At 47.9% G+C, this 22,934-nt stretch overlaps 8 protein-coding genes across 25 annotated transcripts; 4 read left to right on the top strand and 4 right to left on the bottom strand.

Annotated features, from left to right (window-relative positions):
- The first annotated feature begins 22 nt into the window (after window positions 1-22).
- On the top strand, window positions 23-3,288 carry LOC9631169 (SUPPRESSOR OF ABI3-5). Of its 3 annotated transcripts, XM_024673434.1 has the most exons (14): window positions 23-133; window positions 207-333; window positions 466-506; window positions 580-1,045; window positions 1,100-1,171; window positions 1,232-1,324; window positions 1,394-1,473; window positions 1,529-1,652; window positions 1,707-1,782; window positions 1,834-1,925; window positions 1,982-2,050; window positions 2,111-2,272; window positions 2,322-2,472; window positions 2,534-3,288. In XM_024673434.1, exons 2-14 carry the CDS (start codon window positions 307-309, stop codon window positions 3,235-3,237), a joined length of 2,157 nt encoding a protein of 718 aa, XP_024529202.1. In that variant the 5' UTR covers window positions 23-133; window positions 207-306; the 3' UTR covers window positions 3,238-3,288. The 3 variants fall into 3 exon arrangements, with proteins under 3 accessions (XP_024529202.1, XP_002968375.1, XP_024529201.1); XM_002968329.2 differs by having other exon boundaries at window positions 97-333; window positions 1,532-1,652; XM_024673433.1 differs by having other exon boundaries at window positions 97-333.
- Window positions 3,289-6,672: 3,384 nt separating this feature from the next.
- On the bottom strand, window positions 6,673-9,889 carry LOC9631621 (xyloglucan-specific galacturonosyltransferase 1). Of its 5 annotated transcripts, none has more exons than XM_024673265.1 (5): window positions 9,639-9,889; window positions 9,202-9,562; window positions 8,979-9,138; window positions 8,681-8,921; window positions 6,673-8,609 (listed from the first exon to the last, which is right to left on the bottom strand). In XM_024673265.1, exon 5 carries the CDS (start codon window positions 8,263-8,265, stop codon window positions 6,775-6,777), a length of 1,491 nt encoding a protein of 496 aa, XP_024529033.1. In that variant the 5' UTR covers window positions 8,266-8,609; window positions 8,681-8,921; window positions 8,979-9,138; window positions 9,202-9,562; window positions 9,639-9,889; the 3' UTR covers window positions 6,673-6,774. The 5 variants fall into 5 exon arrangements, with proteins under 5 accessions (XP_024529033.1, XP_024529034.1, XP_024529037.1 ...); XM_024673266.1 differs by having other exon boundaries at window positions 8,681-9,138; window positions 9,202-9,247; window positions 9,294-9,562; XM_024673269.1 differs by having other exon boundaries at window positions 8,681-9,138; window positions 9,202-9,239; window positions 9,294-9,562.
- Window positions 9,890-10,027: 138 nt separating this feature from the next.
- Window positions 10,028-11,459, top strand: LOC9631166 (peroxidase 2). Of its 2 annotated transcripts, XM_002968328.2 has the most exons (5): window positions 10,029-10,173; window positions 10,234-10,400; window positions 10,464-10,649; window positions 10,703-10,865; window positions 10,916-11,459. In XM_002968328.2, exons 1-5 carry the CDS (start codon window positions 10,110-10,112, stop codon window positions 11,332-11,334), a joined length of 999 nt encoding a protein of 332 aa, XP_002968374.1. In that variant the 5' UTR covers window positions 10,029-10,109; the 3' UTR covers window positions 11,335-11,459. The 2 variants fall into 2 exon arrangements, with proteins under 2 accessions (XP_024529039.1, XP_002968374.1); XM_024673271.1 differs by having other exon boundaries at window positions 10,028-10,400.
- Window positions 11,323-13,637, bottom strand: LOC9631620 (flap endonuclease GEN-like 1). Of its 2 annotated transcripts, XM_024673263.1 has the most exons (9): window positions 13,440-13,637; window positions 13,225-13,389; window positions 13,001-13,171; window positions 12,764-12,948; window positions 12,424-12,691; window positions 12,232-12,370; window positions 11,807-12,177; window positions 11,484-11,729; window positions 11,323-11,391 (listed from the first exon to the last, which is right to left on the bottom strand). In XM_024673263.1, the coding sequence occupies exons 1-8, from the start codon at window positions 13,635-13,637 to the stop codon at window positions 11,493-11,495; spliced, it is 1,734 nt and encodes a 577-aa protein (XP_024529031.1). In that variant the 3' UTR covers window positions 11,323-11,391; window positions 11,484-11,492. The 2 variants fall into 2 exon arrangements, with proteins under 2 accessions (XP_024529031.1, XP_024529032.1); XM_024673264.1 differs by lacking the exons at window positions 11,323-11,391; window positions 11,484-11,729 and having other exon boundaries at window positions 12,056-12,169.
- A 139-nt stretch (window positions 13,638-13,776) lies between these two features.
- LOC9631619 (origin of replication complex subunit 4) lies at window positions 13,777-16,410 on the top strand. 10 transcript variants are annotated; one of them, XR_002992209.1, is made up of 16 exons: window positions 13,777-13,866; window positions 13,920-13,999; window positions 14,056-14,237; window positions 14,295-14,345; window positions 14,396-14,439; window positions 14,499-14,562; window positions 14,614-14,703; window positions 14,752-14,843; window positions 14,896-14,980; window positions 15,031-15,116; window positions 15,165-15,244; window positions 15,297-15,389; window positions 15,439-15,494; window positions 15,553-15,696; window positions 15,752-16,074; window positions 16,136-16,410. XR_002992209.1 is itself a non-coding variant. In XM_024673503.1 (16 exons), the coding sequence occupies exons 1-16, from the start codon at window positions 13,781-13,783 to the stop codon at window positions 15,839-15,841; spliced, it is 1,236 nt and encodes a 411-aa protein (XP_024529271.1). In that variant the 5' UTR covers window positions 13,777-13,780; the 3' UTR covers window positions 15,842-16,410. The 10 variants fall into 10 exon arrangements, 9 of the variants coding, with proteins under 9 accessions (XP_024529271.1, XP_024529269.1, XP_024529270.1 ...); XM_024673503.1 differs by having other exon boundaries at window positions 13,941-14,010; window positions 14,068-14,124; window positions 14,190-14,237; window positions 15,752-16,410; XM_024673501.1 differs by having other exon boundaries at window positions 15,752-15,782; window positions 15,834-16,410.
- LOC112345870 lies at window positions 15,784-16,248 on the bottom strand. Its single transcript, XM_024673505.1, has 2 exons — window positions 16,089-16,248; window positions 15,784-16,033 (listed from the first exon to the last, which is right to left on the bottom strand). The coding sequence occupies exons 1-2, from the start codon at window positions 16,228-16,230 to the stop codon at window positions 15,873-15,875; spliced, it is 303 nt and encodes a 100-aa protein (XP_024529273.1). The 5' UTR covers window positions 16,231-16,248; the 3' UTR covers window positions 15,784-15,872.
- Window positions 16,411-16,540: 130 nt separating the features above from the next.
- On the top strand, window positions 16,541-20,096 carry LOC9631165 (SH2 domain-containing protein A). Its single transcript, XM_024672990.1, has 10 exons — window positions 16,541-16,927; window positions 17,190-17,396; window positions 17,460-17,612; window positions 17,675-17,875; window positions 17,929-18,108; window positions 18,163-18,330; window positions 18,389-19,062; window positions 19,134-19,296; window positions 19,347-19,699; window positions 19,769-20,096. Exons 2-10 carry the CDS (start codon window positions 17,220-17,222, stop codon window positions 19,854-19,856), a joined length of 2,157 nt encoding a protein of 718 aa, XP_024528758.1. The 5' UTR covers window positions 16,541-16,927; window positions 17,190-17,219; the 3' UTR covers window positions 19,857-20,096.
- On the bottom strand, window positions 20,077-22,856 carry LOC9631164 (protein NDL2). Its single transcript, XM_002968031.2, has 11 exons — window positions 22,037-22,856; window positions 21,789-21,888; window positions 21,614-21,711; window positions 21,453-21,541; window positions 21,330-21,390; window positions 21,186-21,272; window positions 21,055-21,132; window positions 20,943-20,990; window positions 20,834-20,889; window positions 20,635-20,770; window positions 20,077-20,585 (listed from the first exon to the last, which is right to left on the bottom strand). Exons 1-11 carry the CDS (start codon window positions 22,142-22,144, stop codon window positions 20,352-20,354), a joined length of 1,095 nt encoding a protein of 364 aa, XP_002968077.1. The 5' UTR covers window positions 22,145-22,856; the 3' UTR covers window positions 20,077-20,351.
- Window positions 22,857-22,934: the final 78 nt, after the last annotated feature.

Here is a 22,934-nt window from a genome sequence, read left to right as displayed (position 1 = left end):
GAAATAGGGCTCTTAACACAAAAAGGGGTTAAAAGGCGCGGGCCCTGAGAATCGAACCCAGAATCTATCGATATTTGCAAGGGGCTGGAATCGACCCTGTGACCTCAGAGATTTTAGGGCGTGTGGGATCGAGGTCAGTAGCTAGGGCTCATGCGGCTTCTTCCTCTAGCTTGGATCCTCACTGCGCTGTGTCGCCTCGTTTGCAGATAGATTTCTAGCTGCGCGCTAGTCTCTGCGCTGCGAAATTCTTTCTTGTTTCTTCTTCTTGCCGGGGATCATTTGGCCAATGCAGCAGCTCAAGTGAGAATGGACACTGGGCGTTACTCTAGCAGCGTATGACACCGTTAAATTCTTCTTCTCTCAGTGATAGCCCGGCAGCCGCCGCCTCGCGACATTAAAAATCATGACTTTATGCTCTAGTTCCATAACGAATGCGATCCTGACTCAATCTTCTTCGTTATACAGGCTGTGGAGGGCTATGGGCTTCGCTACGAGCAAAGTGACCGGTAAGTCGATCGAGAGCTCTCTACCTCTTTTTTCTTCCAGTTTCTTAAGTGTTTCTCTTTGTTTTGTTCGTAGATTGAGTTATACTCCGGATGATGATGTCGGCTATGAAGGAGCGGCATTCTACCACCAAAACGAGAATGGGGGCTCTTGGGCCTCTGCCCAAGACTATGGAAGACGAGGCTCTTCGAAGTGGTCGTCTTACGAGGACAAGTACTCGACGCATGGAACTGAAGAGCATCCAAGGGGTGGCGGTCAGTTTGAGCGCGAGAGGTATCGTCGAGGTAGAGACTGGCATCGAGACCGAGAGAGAAGTAGAAGCAGGAGTAGGAGTAGGAGCCGAAGCAGGAACAGGGACCGAAGCCCAGCTCGTGGTCGAGGACGTGATCGCGTGGTTTTTTCTGGCTATGACGACAAGAGCAACTCAAATTCTTCCTGGAACGGCTACGGACGAGATACAGCGTACGAGGAACACGGGAACTTGCAGTACGATTCAAAGAAACAGCTCAACGACAGAGGCCGATACGATTTTCCTGCAGTGGTGAGTGAACTCGACACGATTTCCTGTTTTTAACTTGTTTGTAAATGTTGCCAGGCTCCTTCAGCTACGATTGTTGTCAAGGGACTTTCACAAAAAACCGGGGAGCACGATCTTTACGAGGCCTTCGTAAGAATGACGACTTTTACGTTTCTTAATTTCTTTGTATGCTTACCCTGTTGAATGTAGGCCATCTGGGGCCCCTTGAAGCACGTTCGAGTGATCAAAGAGCGAATTTCTGGCGTTTCTCGCGGATTTGCCTTCGTAGATTTTCCGTCCGTGGTAAGAACTTTGTCTGGAACTATTAGAAATGTTCATCTCCGATGCTGAGAGCGCGTAAGTTTATTACAGGAAGCTGCACAGACGATGATGGCTGAGGCTTGGGATGAAGGCATGGTTTTGGATGGCCGCAAGCTCTGCTTTGAATACAGGTATGACTTTGCACATGAATGTTTATGGCAGCTTTTTCACCGCAAATCGTGACAGTAGCAAGCCAACAGCTGGACCTGGGGGACTTCCTGGCGCAAGACAACCGGGCCGAGAAGTTAATGACTGGATATGTACTTTATGTGGATGTGCCAATTTTGCACGCCGTGTATTATGCTTTCAGGTGAGATGATACGTTTCTGATTCTTTACCCCGTTGTTTTCGGATGTGTTAACAGTGCAACGAAAAGCGTGCGGAGGATGCACCACTAGCGGAGGTTCCGATCAGTGCCGGAAGGAAGTTTTCAGATCCTGGTTAGTTTCTGGGTTTCTCTCTGTAGCATAAACTAACGTGGAGTTTTCCAGGTCCGAGCCAAGTCTTGCTTGTCCGGGGCTTAGACAATAGCATCGACGAGGAAATACTCAGCAACGAGTTTTCCAAGCACGCGTCACTGAAAGTATGATCGAATTTACATTTTTGTTAGTGCAGAAATTTACTTGTTATTTCAAGCAGGAAGTTCGGATAGTCAGGGATAGGCATACTCAGCTCTCTCGGGGATACGCTTTTGTTTCATTTCACTCGGTGAGTATTTCTTTCATGTTGAAGTTTATGTGTTGTTTATAAGCTGGATGCTGTGTTCAGATTGATGATTCTACAAGGGCCATGAACGCTACAAACGGATGTGTTTTGGAGAGAAACAGCCAGATTCTAAGAGTATCATATGCCAAAAGCTTAAATGGATACTCTGCTCTGGCAAGTGGCATAGCTGCCTCTGCAATTGAGGCCGCAGCATTCCCTCAACAAGTAAGCAATTGTTATGTTTTATGTGTTCTCACGCGGATGTAAATGACAGTACGCTTGGGCTCCGAAAGAGTATAACCCGCAACAGCAAGATGATCAAATTGGCGATAGTGCTGCAGCACCAGAGACCGGTTTCGTTTGGGACGAGGCGTCAGGTTACTATCACGATGCAGCATCAGGGATGTACTACGATGCAACTCGAGGTTCGTGATTGCCTTCACGTGTTTTGAATTTTCTTAGAACTTACAAAATGAATAAACACAGGGCTCTACTACAGTGGAAAGGATGGTGCGTGGTACAGTTACGACCAAGAAACCCAGGAGTACCAGCCGTATGTCGACGAAGACGCCAACGAAAGCACTCAAGCTACTGCTGCTGGTGCTGATACTGCTACTGCTCCAGAAAACGCTAGTACTTTGAAAGACGAGGACAAAGAAGACGCTGGTGACGAAAAGAAGCAGCCGAGTCTAGCGGAGTCCGTGGCTGCTGCTGCTCTTGCAGCACAGGCTGCCATGAAGAAGGCAAAAGAACGAGAGAAAGACATGCGTCTGGCTGCTGGGAAAAACCTGGGAAAGAAGAAGATCAACGACGCAGTGAACGTGTGGAAGCAGCGGCAAAACGAGGCCCGAGCTCCTGTCACCACCACCACCAAGGCAAGCACAGCAGCGAAAGCGTCGGGAAGATCTAGCGGTGAAAGCCATGGAACAATGAGCAACTTGGGACGTGGTGGAACTAATCCATTTGGTGGAGACTATCAGCCAGTGCTATCTACACCTGTTCTAGCAGCTGTGGAGCAAAGTTCCGTGATCTCGGGCAGCACTACCGTCAGCAATAGAGTAGAGCCCGTGAAGATGACTCCGGCACAGCAGCGAAACAGTGTTTGTTCGTCCCAGCCATTGTCGTCGAGATCAGCAGCTCCAGCAAGAAGCCGCAGGAGATTTATGGAAGCTCCAGTATCAAGAAGCTAAGTTACAAACTATGTTAAAATTATGATAAATTTAAGTGTTTTTTTTCCTTAACGATTGCCCCGAGCAGCTTGATGATTGTAGCGTACTCTCTTCTGTTCCCGACTTTGCTGTTTGCTTATGTGTGCCTCCTCTCAATCAGGCTTTTCATCCAAAAGCGCTGAAATTTAAATGAATTGCCATGCAAAAGGACTGAACCCTTTGATACATTATTTTACAATAATGTATAATCCAGAGCAGTTCATTTAAGCTTTAATCATGAAGATTTCAGGATGCCATTCTTTAAGCACTTGGTATTTCATCCCACCAAGTCATCAAACTTGAGCTTGCCAGTCCAATTGCGTAGGCTCAGAACAGCTGCCTCCCGTGCACCAGTCGCATCCAAACTAGTCACGGTTGCAGTCTGGTCCTCGGGATCAAACCGCACCCCCCAGAAGTATATCGACTCGTCATCTGGTTTAATCTCCAAAGGATCCTTGCGCAGAGTAAAGTTGATCAAGTAGACCTGTGCAGAGTGCTGCTTACTGTAGTCTACGGACTTCTGGTAGTGAGCTCTCAAGCTCTTCACGTCTGCATCGACAACATATTCAAACCCGAACCTTGGAAAGTGCTGATGGTCGCGGACTAAGGTATGGAGGCGCAACTGGCTGCGTCGGACACCTTCGACCGGAACCTCCTTCACCTCAGGGAGGACAACCGCACCAACAAAGGGGTAGGCCGATTGCAGCACTGCCTTAACCCTGCACATGAAAATGAACTGATGGGAGTACTCGGAGCACTCGGGCCTGCATGGAAACATCAAAAGATGAACGAGCACACATGAAAGCCGCAAAGCTCACCTGCAAATGCAGTCGTAGTCGAGCGTCCTGATTGCCTGCTGGACGAGCCAAGTTCGGTTCACAAGATGGCGGGGTGCTGGAGGATCGTCGGCCTGCTGGCCGCAGATAGAACACCGTCGAAGTATGGCCGTACGAAGCAGCGGAGACGATATGCTAACTTGGTACTTATCGTCTTCGGATGATACGGCAGTCAATACGCCTTCAGCCAGCAAATCACGGAGGTGCACCACGCTCTGTAGCTCGCGCTTCTCCTGTTCGAGGAAGCCGACCAGAAGATCGTACAGCGCTTGAGAAATGGTGGACGTCTTCCTGAAGAAGGACATGATTCGGGCATACGTTGCCTGTCCGAAGAGGTGGCGGCCGAGCTTGAATGAATCCGACAGTTCCAGCCAAGACTTGAACGTAAAAGCTTCCTCTTGGATCATATAAGCCAGGCAAGTCCCGACCAATCCTTTGTGCCCCGAAGTCTGTTGCCAGATGTGTGTTGCCACCTCCACCACCTGCAGAATCTTCCCTCCGTGCTCCTCGTTGGCCTGCTCCATGAGACTGATCACTTCTTCCACGGTGAACGGACGCAAAGCTTGTGACAAGTCATGCGGAAAAGGAGACAATCTGCTCGGCGCAGCGCTTTCAAGGTACCCTTCGTTTGCTGCATGCCTTCCTCTGTCATACCGTGCCTCGAGCAGGTCTTTGATCGTCTCGACACCAGCCAGAGCAAATGCCCACAGGTTGTAGGAGGCCCTCTGTGACTTCATGTCTTTGATTGTATGGAAGAAGACGTCTAGGCAGCCCGGGTCGAGCTTGAGCAGGGTATCTGCTTCATCTAGAATGACCACCACCTTGCAACTGACTCGCACTGTTTTGCGGAACATGCTCATGAAGACGATATCGTCACACATCCCTTCGTGCTTCTGTTCCGCAAACAAAGCCGGGCACGCAAGGTGTAACCTCCTGCACAAGTCTCTCCACATATCTGAAGAAGTCCAGCCCTTGGCCGCGCTGCTCAAGCCCCCGATGTAAACCGGAACCAAGCCCGACTGTTCCAATCTCTTCGCAACCGCGTAGAGCAGGGTGGTCTTCCCGCTCTGCCTTCGGTCACACACAACACAGTAGCGGCCAGCGACGAGGTCCTCGGCCAGAGCTTGAGCGCCTTCGGGCTCGACAAAGAAGCATTCAGTGGGGTCTTGTATCGCGACGCCAGTTGCAAACCGACGAGGTTTGAGCACCACCTCCGCTCTGGCTTTGTATCTCCAGCCCTCGATCTCCGTTAGCTTCAAAGTGTCGGGGAGAGGGATGACGCTCCCATCCTGATCGACATGCGCCTCGAGGACTATTTTGGAGCTGCTACAACCCCGTGACGAGAGAATCATCTGGATCACCTCTTTCACTGTCGTGCCGCTTGGCACGCTCCATTCTTCGGAGCCCAAACCCACAAGAACTTCGCTTACCTTGACCCGTTTCCCCTCCGCCATGAAGCTTCAGTTCGAACATAATTCGTTTAAAACCCTCGTTTGGAGAACAAAAAGTGTTTTTGAAAAATTTGCTAACCTTTAATAGAATTCTTATGCAGATTACATTTTTAAGAAACAATTTTATTATTTAAAGGCTACGCATTTTTAAAATGAATGCTATAATATTGATGCCCAATCATATGGCATAATTGCACATGAGTGCATTTTTTATTTACACATGTGTATTTTTTTTGTTTTCAATTGCACACAGTATTATAATGCATAATAATTGAAACGTGATTGTGTGTAATATAATTTGGCAAAATGCCAGATATGAATCCAACCCATGTCAACTAAAATTGCCCATAACAAATACATGTCTAAGATTGCCAGATACAATTGGGTGGAAATGCTTAGAACGTGTTGCCCAACAGCAGAATCACACAATCTAGCTCATCCAAGTTGCCAGCCACAATCTCTACCAATCGCTTATGAATGCTATGAGATTCTAGTCCCTTGGATCAAAACTTTTGGTGAGGAGTTTGAGTGCTATATTGCAATGCATATGGCACGATTCTTGCTTATTCTGAGGTAAAGATTGGCTAGACTCTAGATTAGACCCCATTGCATGTAGCCATTGAACATCAAGCTCCATCTAGGATGCCTGGTTTAAATCATCTCACCACTCATTCTTGCCATTCTTGCCAAAAAAAGAAGATAGTGATGTGGCAAATAAATTGACATAGATTAAAAATTTATATATGAAAGATGAGGTTTAAACAATTCAAACAATGATATATATATTGCAATATAACGCAATTTTTACTAGGCCACCCACCCCAGGTACAGAGGTATACCTCCCCCAAAATCTACAAGTTGCCAAAATGACTAAGGGATTTGTTTTTGTGCTGGTCAATTTATCTTGTCCCCAGGAGGGATAGACTGATAAGTAACTCTCTTTTTTCTATGAGCACAGGCTTTGTTTGATGTTTAGCTAGTTGGTAAGAAGCAAGGACAAACACTGATTACAAAAGAATTAGAGAAAGTTTAACTGCGGAAATCGCAACCGTTAGAGTAAAGAGGAGATATTTTTAGAATATCCGGTATACCAAGAATATCCTGGTATCATAGAATACTCCTTAATCTGGTTTTTTAAAGAAAAATTGTGGTTATAGATTTAGAGGAAATCCAACTCTAAATCTAATCCAGCTCTAGATTTCTTATGACCGATCCAATTTACATGCATGTAGTTATTTACCTCTTTGCAACAACCTGGCGATGGTGGTGTCAAACGCATCCCGGTACTTGAGCAGCCTCGTCCCCGGCTGCGCGTAGAGCAACCCAGGAACAATCTCCTCGATAATCTTCCTCCTCATGAGCAGCCTCTGCCTGGGAGAGATGTGCTCCACCACGTCCACCACGTCCACTCTCCGCCTCTTGACATCGCTGGCCGACACGAACACCGAGTACGAGGACGAGTCCTCGGGAAGGTGCCACGCATACTGGAAGTAAGCGGTGTCGGCGTCGAACAACACTGGGATACACCCGGCGATGAGAGAATCGAAGACCGAGCGTCGGGTGGCACTGTCCCCCGGCGGCTGCATGCAAAACTGGGAGCTCAAGAACAGCTCCATGGTCGGTTCCGGACTGTCGCACAGATTCCCCGAGCAGGCCAGCAGCTTGCAGCGATCTGGGCGATCCTTGCACTGGTTGATGAGGTGAGTCCGGAGGTGCTCGGGGTCCCTCGGCATCCCGGCGAAGCTGACGAGATTGTCCCTGCTGGAGGAAGCGATGCGTGAGATCCAGGTGCTTATGTCGGAGTCGGAGCTCGGGTGGAAGTAAGTCGGGTGTGGCACTGCGATCTCGTTTGGCTCGAAGGGATCTCGCTCCAGGAGAAGCTTGGTCATGTTCTCGAACTCGGCCATCTTGAGCAGCGTGTTCCCCCACATTGTCTCGTTGTTCCTGCGAAAGTCCCAGGTGATCTTTCCCATCACCAAGAGATGGTCCCTGCCATTCCTCCGCCACCACCACTGCTGCCGCTTGAGGAGATCCATCACTTCCAGCCCGAGCTCGTTCTTCTGCTCCAGCGTCTCGTTGGTGTAGTGGTACCTGAGAACGTCGAGGCCGGCGTAGTATGGAACGTAGAAGAGCGACGCTTCCTCTGGAGAGTCCGTGAGGCATGGATAGTGGAGTAGCCTCTGGTGGAAGAGAACGTCGAGAGCGTACTGGTTGGTCTGGAACCACTTCCCTGCTGGTGCTAGAACCGAAGAACTGGAGCTCTGCACTGGGACTCCCATACCCGAGTTTGTGAAGTAGTCACACATGCTGAACCACGGGAGAAATGTCCCGCATTGCTCGAGTATAGCCCGATTGAATCTCTCCGGGAGCTTGTAAATGTAGATAGCTCGGCCGGAACAGGGGGAACCCGATGAAACCACCCGTGACGATGTATCACTTCCACTCCTCAAGCTGTCGATGATCTCCTTCTTCTTCCAGCCCAGTTCCATCTCCTCGGACAAAGAACCACCATCGTTGTGGCCCGAGAACTTGTAGTGCTGCTCTACGCTGTGGCTAAATCTGATCTCTGCCGCTGGTGGAGCAGTGAAGGATTGGAGCTGCTCCAGAGGTACGAAGTTCCATACCACCCAAACGGCGAACAAAGTGGCGAGAACGAGTCGAGTTAACAGCATTGCCATCGTCCTGCGCTGTACTACCATAGCCTGATCCCTGGCGACGACCATCGCTCATCTTCTTCGTCGATGATAGATCCTCGCCTTCCTTTTCATCAAACGCCCACCAAGAGTGACTGGAGCATTCAAGTTCCAGCTCAACCAACTTTGATCCACCCCCCCGTTACTTCAGTGCATGCACTGCGCGGACAAAGCTTGCGTAACGCTTTCTGTTTCTCGTCGCTGACCCGGATCTTTCCAGATACGAATGCTGGTAATTACCAGCAAACGGGAGATTTCCTCGCGATTAAAGCCCCCCAAGTTTCCATCTCTTGCCTTTCACAATCCGTCGCTCGTTCTTGACGAAGACTTGTTTATATTGCTTCCCGTGACGCTGCTTGCTTGTACGTGATAGCCTGCGAGCAAGCCATGTTACCAACGTTGAAAACACATTTTAATCAGACAGCTGGAAAGCTCAATAACCCACCGAAGCCGATTCTTCTCGTGCTGCCGCCCATAGCGCGTCACATTTTTCTATTCGCCTCCAAAAGCAGCAAACGATTCCTGACGACTTTTAGCGTACAAGCTTTTCAGAATAGACCTTCGCCAGTAAAGAAGTAATGCTTCGTACTCCCTGTAAGCTCGAAGTTTCTTAGTTCTCGTTTCTCGCCATCACTGTCGAGCAAGTTGGCTTCGGGCTTGCTTTCGAGCCTCTCAACGCGCTCGAGCTAGTCTTCCAATGAAATTGCGATTAGAAAAGTAAACCGGATCTAAACAGCACATACTTGCCTTTTCCTTGATCTCTCGCAATGAATGAGCACAGTCCTAATGTTGGACTGCACTGGCATGTCAACCACGGTTGACTGCTGCCTCGAAATGAACCTTTCCTGTCAAATAATGACAGAACGTGAACAAAATCACCTTTGTGCTTTTTCCACAGCTATTCTGCAGCGTTTACAGTAAACATCTCGTCAGACATTCGTGTAAGTAGAAGAACGTCTGGTGTACCGTCAGCCTTGAAGACTTGTTCCGTCAACAACCAGCTTCTGTTTGCCTGTTTAGCACCCGGCTCGTAAAGAGGTATCCAAAGTATGTCGTACCTTCCCAACTAAACATTGAATCGGACTTTAGGTTCGCATTCCTCTAAAACGCTGCGGATTCCTATTTGGTGGTGAAGTCCCGTTCTCTGAAACCTTCACAAGGGCATCAGCGAGAAAAATATAAAGCTAAAAAGACCTTTCTCATCTCCCAGACATCGTGACGCTGCGTGTTTGCAGACTCTGCTTAGTAACCGCAACAGTCACGTCTGTACCTTTACTTTGCGAGACGTGGTAAACCCGATCGACATGGGCGTGCGTTCTTCGCTTCGCTGGAAACAGCAAACAAAACTATAAGATCTAGCAGGGGACTAATCTATTAGAAAATTTTGACCACTATGAGCTTACTGAAATCGCGTGTACAATAATAGAGCGTCAATAAATCATTTAGCTTCCGTTTAACTTGAGCCGCGTAGAGTACATTAGTTTCAGCTGCAGTATCATAGGAAATGAAGCAAGTTTTCATTGAATCTGCTGCTGATCTCTCGGAAAAACAAAAAGAAACATTAATCGTGGAAAAAGTAGGCAGCATACCTGTATGACTCGATGTTCGCCTCACAATAATTCGCGCCACAATTTAAAAATTCGAATTCAAACAAGGAAACGTGGGAGTCGCACGCCATCCACGATCGAACTCTTGTTAAAGGCTCAAATTTCGTGTCCACTTCCATATGAATATGATTGTGCGAACGTTAGCCGAGGAAACTTGCAGCTATAAAAGGCTCACACTGCAAGAGAAGAAAACATCTGCAAATGAATCAAGCTGATTGATCCTTACCTCCTCGTTTCCTGTTTCTGCTTCTCGTGAGACAGGAGGTAATGGCTGCAGCGAAGTCCGTCGTTCTGGTCGTAATATCATGCTGCCTGATTGCTGCGAGCAATGGTATGAATTTTCCTTCGTTCTTCCCAAGAGATAAATTTGGTGGCTTTCCGTCGTTCCCAGCGCAAAACATATTTTCTCCGTTGATGTTGGGTTACTACAATCGTCCCGGAATCTGCAAACAAAATCCAGAAGTTATTATCCAACAAATTGTAAATGGTTCTGTTGCTGCCGACCGTACTTTAGCAGCGGGCCTCCTCCGGATGCATTTTCATGATGCTTTCGTCAGGGTGTGTAGTCATCTTTCCAAGTAGTTTTGTATGGATAGCTGAAAAATGTTGTCCTGTTGCCAGGGTACTGAAGCTTCGGTGCTGCTCAAGTCTCCAAACAATGACGCCGAGAGAAATGCCATTCCAAATCTCAGCTTGAGAGGTTTCGAGGTGATCGACGCAGCAAAAGCCGCGGTGGAGAAAGTTTGTCCCAATGTAGTCTCTTGTGCTGATATTCTTGCTCTGGCGGCACGCGACAGTGTTGTAGCTGTAAGCAAAATGACCAGGATCAGTCGCTCAAAGTTCTAACGGTTTCGATTCAGATTGGTGGACCTTGGTGGCCAGTTCCAACTGGTCGCCGCGACGGAGTCCAAAGTCATGCCAGCGAGACGACGGATTTGCCACCACCTTCTGCAAACTTCACTCAGCTTCTCAGCATGTTCCAGAAAAAGAACCTCGACAAGGTTGATCTTGTTGCCCTGTCAGGTACGTATCACATAACTCAGTAGCAGTCTTCGCTGATAATATTGCCACAGCTGCACATACCATTGGAAGAGGTCACTGTGGTGCTTTCTCCAGCCGCATTTACGATGCCGCTGGTAACAATGCTATCGATCCCACACTGGACGCAGCTTATGCCAACAAGCTGAGAGGCTTCTGCCCGCCAAGAGATACAGTAACCACCGTAGAAATGGATCCCAATAGCAGCCTCAACTTCGACAGTCACTACTTCCAGGCGGTACTCGCAAAACAGGGCCTCTTCAAATCGGACGCGGCGTTGCTTACTGACGCTGGTGCTCGAAGCCTTGTTCAAACGGGTGCTAGCGCTCCTATCATTTTCAAGTCCCAGTTTGGATTCTCTATGACCAAGATGGGCAAGATTGGCGTACTCACGGGACGTCCAGGAGAACCTCCGAGCCAAATTAGAAAACAGTGCGCTTTTGTGAACCCGTAAAACGCCTCGTTCTAATAATTTTGTACTTCCGGTGCTGGCAACTATTTAATTAGATGCCTGACCACCAGAACAAGAAGTTGTTAAAAGGAAAAAAAGGAAAAAAAGGAAAAACAGAAACAAAGAAGACGTAGAAAACGACGTTCACATACCCGATCTCATCAAAATAGCCGCCTCTTGACAGATACCCGAACATCATCTTCATCCGACGAGTCCAGGTCTATAATTTGCTTGCTTGACAAGGAGTTAGATTCCTTACGAAAAGCCGTGGGTGCCAACAGCTCTACGCCACTTCCTTCGCAAGAAACTTGTTTGGACTTTACTTTGAAGAAGGACATGATATTCCTTTGATCTGGATCGGGTTCTTTCTTTTCCCGTCTAGTCGGTCTCTTGAACTTCTAAAACAACATAAGAAAACAAAAAAGAAAGAACGAAAGAAAGAAAAGATTGTATAACTGAGTAAGAAACAGTTTACCTGCTGATCTTCAAACTTCGAAACAAGAGCCGGACAAGCTCTTTTGATTAACGAAATCTGTTCGTCAGTTGTAATGGAATCCTCATTCGTTTCTCCCCCGGGCCCGCCAAAGCTGTCCACCGCATTCCACTTCACTACGTACAGTGGCTTTCCCACGTTCGTTTTGAGTTTCAGTATAGAGGTAGGAATATATCGACCGTTGAGAAGGGCCATGGAAGAACCTTCCGCGATGGCCTTTAGAGAATAGTGTGACAGTAGTGGAAGTGTCTTCTTACGAATATAACTTACATCCCAATGCAAATGCGAACCGAGAAATAGTTCTAGAGGTTCCATTTTAGGAGCTTCCCACCGAAGATCCAAGGACTGCCCTTCTGAAACATAAAAGTTGACGCTCACAGGTATGTATTTGAAGCGTTTATACGAACCTCTGAGATAACTAGTGGCCCCAGTATTCAGAAAAATCTCAATAATTTCTTCGTTTGGGAAGTCTTCAATCGCAGAAATTTTTGCACGGAGATTTGACCACCATGTCACATCTTTCTCATGCTTCTTTCTTCTTCGATCCTGCAAACAACAGTGTTAGAAACCTGGCGCAAAAAGTATCTTACATATAATACCTGTGCGCAACTCCCGCAGCCACACTTGAAGTTCTTCGTTTTTTGAGAGCATCCGGCAGTGTTCAATGACCCGCAATCTTCACAGCCTAGCTTGGTATGAAGTTTCTTGTTCCCGGGATGCCCACACATAGAACAATGAGAATCTTTTCTTCGTCCAAGCTGCAATGCAGCATCATCTCCTTCTTTGCTGTCGAATCCATTTGCCGAATCACTTAATTTTCCTATAACTTCTGGTGATGGATACTCACGCCTTCCCCATTTTCGAAGACTGATCCATTAGCAAGGAAATTAAGATCGATAGCAATAAGACAACAAAAATAAAAGATAAAAACCGGCTTACTTGTCAAGGATCTCGTCTTTAGAAAAATGCTGAACTAGGCGCATTGCATTGCTGTAGCCAACACCAGGTATTCCACGCAAATTGTAGTCGCAACCTACGAGGAGAGCTAACGCAATAAGATGTTCTCGTTCGAGTTGCAACGCAAGTCTGATGTCTGAAGCAAGATACGACTCCACAAGAGGTTTCTGTCAGACTTCCCACAATTACAGCAGCTTTAGAGAAGAATCCCCACCTTACTTTGATGTCCGCTTGCAAGGTTTGAATCACACAGCTCGCACCGTGAAGAAATGCATCACTGTCGGGTGTCACACAAGCGTCTACAACGCCATTTCGCTCCAGCTCCGCACACAAGGCTTCCGCCTCGCTCGTTGCACGTAACACCGGTACGTTGAGCAAGCCCAGAAGTTCCTATAGAGAGAAACTTTCGTGAAGGAAATCTTCATGGACGTAAGAAAACTTACCACACACTCTTCTACATTCTCGAGGAAAGCCCGATTCCGATGATTATCACCTCCATTCAGCTGAGCGGCAGGAATTCCGGACAAGCGACTGAAGCGCTCGATCCTCGCAGGCAGCTTCAGCAATGGCGCGTCTCCATCCACCACGAAAACAGGCAATGCACCGACCTGGAGTGAAAATTTCTTGAGAAATCGAGCAGAAAAACCGGCAATCTTGCCTTGGCAACAAGCGTGACGACGCGGAAGAACAAAAGACGCAAGTGAGGCTTGCGCGCCCTGTCTTTGAGCACGGCCTCCTGCTGGACGATCCAATGCGACAGATCGATCGCGAGGCGCTTATCCTGAAGCGTTGACAGATCGTCGGAGCTATGGCGCAGCGGCTTGACGAGCTCCCAAAATCCTCCCCCAACGCCCATGGATTCCTTTCTAGCTGCCCTAAACTTTCCCCCTTCTCTATACCAAGTGTTGTGACGTGTCAGTCGACGTGGCAACAGAGGTGGACAGATTCCCCTGCCACGTAGCTAAGAGCATTTTCATTTTTAGGGTTCTTGGGTTTACGATGGACGCGGCAATGCAGATTCTCCGTTGCCGGCTCTACGATCCGCGAGCGTCTCCGGTGTTCGCAAGCGCCGAGGAGAATCGAAGGTGGGGCGAATTTTCGAGTTTTGGTCGCTCGGCGCAACTTTTTTCCTCTCCAGGAAACTGTATGATCTTTTCAGGCACACGATTTGTCAAGCGTGCAACAATTCAGCGTTGCTTCTTGGGCCCCGAGGCTGTGGTAAATCCATGGTACCCGTTCTAGCTACATTGGTTTCTTTCTGGTTTTAACATTAGCACCCAATGTAGGTGCTCGAGCACGTTTTGAGAGAAATCCAGGAGACTTTTCCGGATCGAATTTCGATCGTAGGGAAGATCTTTTGTTTGTTATCTCACCTCTAAAACTTTTGTTCTGTTGTTTTCGTTCTCAGGTTAGGCTGAATGGTCTTTTACATGCCGATGATCGAAGTGCCTTAAAGGTGTGTATGAAGTCGCTCGCTTTTCACGAATAACGTTTTGAGTGATGTTGATGCCAGGAGATTGCAAAGCAACTATGCGTGGAACACGAGCTCGAGTTTTCCAAAGCTGTGAGTTCTTTGGAATTATTTTCCTTTATTCACGCTCTTTCTCCCCGCAGGCATCCTTTGAGGAGAACTTGCGCTTCCTGACTGTCATTCTGGAGTACGTGCCTCTTTTACGTGACCAAGGTTCCATTTTTATGTGCTTAAGTGTCCTCCCAGGCAGTTTTCTCTCTCACACAAGGCCCTTGTTCTTGTTCTGGACGAATTCGATCTTTTTGCGCAGGTTTTTTGTGCTGAAACTGGTTCTTGCATCTACCTTGTCTCTTGTTTGCAGAAACCAAAGCAGTCCCTTCTGTACAACTTGTTGGATCTGTTGCAATCGCCCTCTTCCCAAGCAGCTGTAATTGGTATCAGCTGCAGACTGGTATATATATATCTTAGAAACTCTTTTTCTCTTATTGTTCCTCTCTAGGATGCCGACCAACTCTTAGAAAAACGAGTAAGATCTCGTTTTTCACAACGCAAGATCCTTTTTCTTCCTCCTCCTAGTGAAGAGATCACCAGGTAAGCTTTCATTTTCATCAAATTTTAGTGCATATTTCCGCTCTGTCGTCAGGTTTCTGGAAGCGGTACTAGTTATTCCAGTCGATTCATCTGCAAACCTGGCTCAGCATGCCAACGCTTTCAACGCAAAAATCTCGGTAGTAGCCTCTCTTTCTTGTGAAAATTAGAAGTCCTCATTGTTTCTTAGGCCTGGCTACAAATGGAGACCACGAAAGAGCTCGTGAATAAGCTGGCAGCACTTGATTCTAGTCCAAGAAATATTATTGACTCAGTGTGAGTAAGCTATTCATTACAGTTCATTGATCTTCAACTTCTATGTAGCTTTCGGAACCTGTTGGACTACTTAAAAAACACCAAGTCTACAACACCAAAACATCCACCGACAATTTGCGCACTTGCTGGTAGCTGCTGAAATGGCTCTCGTTTATTTCATCTAATGGTTTACTCATATAGATTTGTCTGTGCTCGAGCTTTTTCTGCTTACATCAATGAAGCGTCTGGAGAACAAAGAGCGTGACACCTATACCTTCAACTCTGTTTTCAAAGGTAAAAGCCACTGACTTAAACCATATTCTCGCTCAAATTGTTCTTGCAGAGTATCAAGATGGTTATAAGAGTTCCGATTCCTATTCGAAAAAGGCTGCTTACAAGGTTTTCAATTTCCTGAAAACTTTCAGTCGCTCCTAACCAAATGTTTTACATGGAGTAGGCCTTTGAGCACTTGTTGGAGCGCGAGCTTATTGGATACTCGGATGGAAGAGCTGTGAGCACCTTGTCACATTTAAGACCTGTGAAAATGCTCATCTCTTTTGAGGAGCTTGAGCAAGGCCTCGAGGCCAGTCCAATTTGTCCGGTACGTTTGCTAACACGCTGCAATGAAAGACTAACTTAGAATGTTTGGTGTGCAGGCTACATTGCGTCAGTGGTACTCACAACCAGGTGACTTGTCAATGTTCTCCCTTATAACTTTCTCCTGGAACGTTTCTGCAGAAGCTTAGAGACTGGAAAAACCTGCAAGTCATTCACGCGCTAGCTCTCGCCTGATACGCTTCTGGTTCCTTTTGCGAACCTTGGGCAAGGAAAGCATCCATCACAGCCAGAAGCTTTCATGACGTTGGCGATAGACCGCAGTCTTCCTCGGCCGGCATACAGTGTCAGAGTTGCTGGCCGACCAGCTCGACTACTGCGTCCTGCAAATACGAAAGCTGGTTTTATGAAGAGAACTTGAAAGGTGAAACTTGGTACCTTCAGCTTCATTAAGATCGGCAGGCTGAATGTCGTTTGCTTCACAGTCGTACCTATGATTCATAAGTTCTAACACTCTGGATTGAAGGATACTTCGAGCTAAGCTATTGGAAACTCCTGAGAGACTGAGAAAGATTATCATCGGCAGCACGTATCTAAAGCTTTTTCTTCAGCGACAGGATGTCCTGTAGCAATTCACTATGAGTGAGTGTTAGAGAAATGGATTAATCACTAGAGAGCTCTAGATCCTCTCCATCATTGTCCAAAGAAAAAATACTTTCATGTCAAATGTAGAGATACCAACCTCCATTTGGATTTTCTCTCTTCCTCTGTGAGAAGTTTTGATTTACAGAAGGATTGCGATGTCGGCGACGCTCCAGCGCGATGCTCTTATTCTGAGCTTGAGCATTCTAGCTGCCCTAATTTCACTTCTCTAACGTCTCCAAGTGTAGTGACGTGTTAGTCGACGTGGCAACCGAGGTGGACAGATAATTTTAAGTGGGCGTACGGATTGACCGGTAAGTGCTTTGACAGGCTAACCGGCCACGAGCCCTATTTCGTACGAAATGAAGCAAACTGACAACCGGCTGAATGGCGGCAGTGACCGGTCATAAAACCAGAATAGGTACGGCGGCGAGGAAGGTTGAGCTCTTTTTCCTGTGAAGGATGAACTCTGCTGGCAACGCACACACACAGTCTTACTCAAGGTTTGTTCTTCCGCTACGATGCGCTAGGGATTGAAGCGCGGCGGCATAGGATCCGCGATGCGGCTGGGATGGAGCACAGATTCCCGCTGTCGGATCTGGATTTCCTGGATATTTTCGTCGCCGGATGACTAGGTAAGCTCGATTCTCCCGTTGTAGCTCGAAATATCGCTGCGGTCGATGGCCTGGACGCTCGCTGGATGCGCGCGCCGCGCTATCGAGCCGGCGGAGGCTCCAATCTACATTTGGAGATTGGCAGCGCCGAATTGCGGCTGGGAATGGATGCGGTGTGAGGTCTAATGGGGTTTTGGATGTCAAGTCTAGGCCATCTCTTCTGTGCGTCTAGTCTAGCTTTGTGACCACTGATTGATTCGTGCTCTCTTCCGTGAAATGCCAGTTCGTGCGAGACGGGGAGTAGCGCCTTCTCATGGCCGTGAAACTGTCCAAAGCGTTCGCCGTGTTTGACAACGATGAGTACTTACCTCTAGACGATTTGCAAGTGACTCTAACTCGAGAGAACACCAGCGAGGATGGCACTTACACGCTATGTTTGTGGATGTATCTCTTGAAGAACAACAGACACCCCGGGGTTATCATCCGACAGGTAAGCCTCTTGTTTTCCTCTCATGAGCTAAAGCGTGTCTGTGCTATGTTTCTATGCATGCAGTCTACTTCGAGTATCCAATCGCTTCCATTTCTATCACTCGACAACGATTTACGGCTGGTTCTTCATCCCTTGGTCCAAACCGAATCAAGCGAGCTCGATGTACTTGCTGATCAAAGTTGTCCAGTTGAGAAATGGGTGCACGTTGGGTGTGAGGTAGCTGCTGATGAAGTTTTTATGAGATGGGAGGATTTCTAAAAGTCATGTTTTGATTGTAGATTGGACACAACATTGCACGTCTACACATTGATGGCGTCGTAACTGGAGAGAAGGCAATAAGCTTTCCATCATGTGACGAGACCGTAGAACCTGTTAAACTTAGTGGTGGAGACGGACAAAATCGTGGCGGTTTTGTGCAAGCATATGCACATCATGTTTGTGTCCTTCCGCAACCATCCGTGACCAATCACTACGTAAAGGTACTGCCTTTGATTTTGCTTTAGTTTTTCCTTTACGACGACTTTTGTCACAGAATCCACCTCTGGAGCTGTCACTTGATGGCTCGACTGGAGGATCCGAGGACCATGAACTTGAAGAAGGAGGAGATGGCGTATGGAGCGTCGTTGGAGGCAAGGCATCATGTCGCAGAAACTTTGCTCTTGATGTGGTTTTGTTGGATGCCTTGGGACGAGCTATTCACAAAGATATAGAGGTGACTTTGCTCTTCTAGTATCAGATTGGCACGTACTTCTTTCACTTTCTGCAGCTTGTCGCGTCCCTTGTCTATGCGGACACGGGCTATCTGGTTGAAAAGCCAAAAGATGACGCAGAAGCGCCGCTTTTAACTACATTCGATGGAGTAGAATTCCCATCTACTGAGAGGCCTATCAAACTAGTCCACGGCAGAGCTTCTTTTAAGCTAAAGATTTCGCAGGTATGCTGCAAAGGTTGGATATTTTTGAAAGTTTTCAGCTTGTGTCTTTTGCATGCAGCTCTCCTCGAAATGTGACAACCGACTGTTTCGTGTATGCTTCGAGTCGCCAAACATTCCAAAGTTTCCATTTCTCAGAGTTTTCTCGCGGCCGATCCGCTGCGTTTCGCGAAACAGAAATAGTCGAACACCTTCAGCACCCTGGAAGCGTTCCTTCGCAGCCGTTTACCCGGTCGATGGCACCACCTTACCTTCAGCGGCAGAGGATCGACCTGAAACATTACGAGCGAATGAATCCAACGGCATGGCCGCTCCGAAGTTCCAACCAAGCAAGGCGCCACGCATTGGAGATGATAAGTTACCTTCACGGTTTCCGATGCCGGCAGACAAAACGCCAGAAGGCTCAGTGATATCCAAAGGTGCCGACGGTCTTGTTGGATCCCAAAGAATGGCTCCTCCGCCAGCTCCTGCAACGTGCTCGCGGCCTGCTCCGGCTAGTGTATACAAGGCAATGGACAAGAAGCAACGTCCAGAAAACCGCAAGAGCTTTCCGGCTTTCATGAACAGCAGCTGTGGGGAGAAGGCATTCTCGGACTACGTGGTATTCAAGTACTGCTTAGAAACAATTCACAGCCGAGCAGCATTTCTGAGAGCACTCGTTGTGAGCAAAACCGAAGAAGAGCTTCATGAATTCGCCGGCCGAGTCTCTCAATATACCGGGTGCCAACATAACGGGTATGATGGCGATTCGTTTTCTATTCTCGTTGATCTCCTTCCTGGTTGCTAATGTTTCATTAACTTCTCAGGTATCAAGTTTTGATCGCAAAGAAGCTGCTACGAGAAGGAGAAGACATTTGGAGGCAGGTTTCTCACGATGGCTACTCAGCTCCATGGCCAAGTTTGATGAGCAAGGTGGAAGAGAGCTTCTACAACATCTCTGGCCAGAGTAAAAGACGTTTCACCTCTAAGGTAACGATTGTATCCAAGAGATTATATCACAAACAAGGCCTTTTTTTCAGGACATCGAATTCATCCAGCAGAACTGCGGGACTGGAAGCGCGACGACAACGCGTGAGCAGTTCGACAGGTTGTGGCAATGGCTTTATCCCGTGGCGATGACGGTGGCGACTCCACAGGTCCGCAAGACGTGGGAGAGCGTCACTCCCAAGTGGATAGAAGGAATGGTGTCTCGCAAGGAGGCCGAGGAGCTCTTGCGCGGCGTGGACGGAATCCCAAAGACGGGCAACTTTATACTCCGTTTCGCGAGCTCTCGCAGCTGGCCTCACCCCGACGCTGGAGCTCTCGTTGCCAGCTACGTTACGGACGACTTGAGGATCAATCACAGGCTCCTCAACCTCGACACTAGAACCTGGTAAGTTATCGAGCTCTTTGATCTTCGAGCGTAGTCACTCACTGAGCGAGCACCATGTTTGTTTTGCAGTGGCGATGACACGGATGGAAAGCAACAGCACCACTCTTTGTCCGAGCTGCTGGTGTTACAACCCGAGCTGGTTCGACCATTGAGGTGAAATTCACTCACACACTCTCGAATGCGCTAGAGCAAGAAACTAAAGGTGGCGGCGCAAACTTATTGCTCTATAGCATCGGAAGGGAGAAGTAAACAATGCCAAATCTACAGCAGGTACACAAATTTGTGCCAAAGATCTTGTGTTTTTTTTCCTTGAAAGAACTACACACATCTGTTTTGTAAAAGATCCATGGAGAAGTAAAAACGTTGTACGCACAGTACAACTTTGGAGCTGTGTTTTTATTTTTTACAGGAATCATAAGAATCCTTCCCCAAAAAAATTGTGCCACAATTATTCCTGAACAATAATAAGCCGCCGCGTAATAACAAACAACTCTCGTCAAGGAAGAAAAAGAGAGAGAGAGAGAGGAAAAAAAAAAGGAATGGGAGAGGAGCACAGACAATCTTGTACAAGAAAAGAAAAGAGGAATGAGGAAGAAATGGCCGGAGTGATGAACACCGGGATAAATGGCGATGGCGAGGAGGAGCCACGAATCTAATCATCGACTGGAGCTTTGGTTTTGATGGGCTTGAGCTTGAGGCCAAGACTCTCGGGAGAAAGCAGCTCCGGGGAAATGCAAGGCAGCAAGCTGAGCGGGCTCGTCGGCGGGGACGAGTTCTGGCTCGTCGACGGCGGCTTGCCAAACCCAAAGCTCTTCAAAAAGTACTCCATGGGGACTAGCATCGACAGTGGCTGTTCTTCCGTCACTAGCGTGCCAGCCTCTTGGACCTGCGGGTGGTGGAATCACGTTTAGACCTTTGGAACTTTGAATGCTTACCGCCACTAGCGCCGTGGACGTCGATGGCATTTGAGAGTTCACGTAGACCGCCTCGTTGTAAAACGGTGAGTGCTCCCCCACAAACACGAGCGTCCGGCACTTGAGATTCATCAGCCCCGCCGTCAGGTCCTTTCTCCTGTCCGAGTGAAACACAGCTTTGAGCGCGCTGTAAATAAAAGCTTGCGCTGAACAGTTTTACCTGTGGAGCGATTGCCAGAAATGCATGACGTTCCTGCTTTGTCTGTCATCTAAAACCTGCGCGAGCAAGACAAGCTTTGTCTAGAGCACAGGGAGAATTTGCACTGTACCTTCTGATATCTTGCAAGGGCTCCCGACTCTCCGGACGCTAAAGTATCCTACGCAAGATCATGACGTGATGAGCCAACCAATCGGAACTAGGAAAGCTAGCAATCTCCTTACTGGACTAAGATATCTTTCTAAAAGACTGTCCCGAACGAATGAACACATTCCCATGAAATAGAGCAAATTGATGACCGCCTGGTACAAGGAATCTTTCAGTATACTGATATGACATTTCAAATCCAACCAACCTTGTCGTATAGCCACTCTGACCAGCTTGGAGCTCGGCAGATTGGTGAGACCAGAACAAGGCCAAGCACACGCTCCCGGTACTTCATCTGCGTGCACGAAAACTAGATTAATCAAAGTCCAGATGACAAGGAAAAGCTGCTCACCGCAAACAACGAGAGGATATACGCACCAGCCGCTACGCCCAAGCATATCACCTCTTGCAACCTGAAATAAACAACACGAACAGCTGAATAAGATAAAAGTCCACAAGGAAGAACTGTACATACGCAAAATAGTCGCAGACTTCGGCAACTTGATCTGCCAAGTCATCCACCGAAAGAAGGCGTGCGTTGGATGGCACCGCAGGAGCACCGACCTGCAACCGAAAGAAGAAGAATTAAAAGAAATTTCTAACTTCTCTCACACCTTCTCTCACGAAAGTACGAACCTCGTGACCCGGAGCCTCAATATGATAAATGCAAAAGTTGTGAAACACCAGAGACGACGTTTCCGGGCATGAGAAAAATCCATCGAAACAAGAAGCAGCTGCTCAAAAGAAAGGAAAAAAAAAAGAATGGATATAGCTGCTTTAGTGAAAGAGGAACAAAGAAAGAAACACTTACTATCGAGAGCCAAGTCTGGGTACGTAAGAAGCCCAGGTTTGTCCTGGTCGCCACAAACAATCACAGAAATTGGGCCGTAAGAAGTTGATACTAGATGACTCTGCCCAAAGAAAAACAAAGAGAAGAAAATTTGTAAGGATCATCCAAAAAGACACACAAGGGGAAAAACAAGGAGCTAGCTCCCACCTCAAATTCTAGCAATTCGTGAAAGCCATAGCCTACATTCTACGAAGAAACCGTTATATTACCTGTCCTCCCCATGGAACCATGCCCAAGTCGAGGCAGATGGAATCCGTGCTGCCGCCGGAGATAGAATCACTGCTACATGACGCCGAGCCGCTGCTACTGTCCGACATTGCCGCTAATCCACGCGCAATCCTGAAATTTCGCTCCCCCTTCTTGACGCGATGAGGAGAATCTATCTAGCACCTGGCGGCACGCATCAGATCGGAATGCCCGGCGCGCCCCAGCCGGATCGGATGGATTCCCGGCTCCACGAGATCAGGAGCGCGTTGCGCAGCGGCGCCGAAGCCCCAGATTTCGGGAGGTGGAGATGGCGCGGGAGCAATCCACAGCAGATCCCGGCGGCGGCAGCATCGTCTTGCTAGAATCACACTCCTCCAAAGCGCTAGACCTAGCGCCTGGAAGAAAGAACAGAGCCACCACACACACAAGAACAGTAGTTACCGCGAGATTAAAATAATATATCCCGTGTAAAGGGCTATCTTCCTTTCTTATTTGCTTTGACCCATGGTAAAGCCCGCGTGATAGCGTAAATTACATTTACAACGCTAGCCTCGCCACATAGGTGAAAATTTCTTAATGTTCCTCGTGTGCTTTGGACAGAGACGCTGGATCCTCGGCCTTCCGTACTCACTCTGGCAGAAAATTTCGTACAAGGAAAAAGATGCCACGCGAATATGCCACGCCACCGACACCGTTGGTTTTGTGGCATGTGTCGCGTTTATGGCCATGGTCATTATCATGCGGGCATGGGACCCATGACCATGCGCTGGCTCCAGCATTATATACCTTGAACGTATGGCGCATATGCCATGGCTATGACACATGCATGGATGGGGATGGATGGCCCCATTCATGAATGCTGTCATGGTTGGCGCATCGCTTACTTGAGTCCCAAGAGAG

Source organism: Selaginella moellendorffii, unplaced genomic scaffold (assembly GCF_000143415.4).
Source record: "Selaginella moellendorffii unplaced genomic scaffold, v1.0 SELMOscaffold_10, whole genome shotgun sequence".
Classification (NCBI taxonomy): Eukaryota; Viridiplantae; Streptophyta; class Lycopodiopsida; order Selaginellales; family Selaginellaceae; genus Selaginella; species Selaginella moellendorffii.
This window is presented reverse-complemented; position numbering and strand designations above follow the sequence as displayed.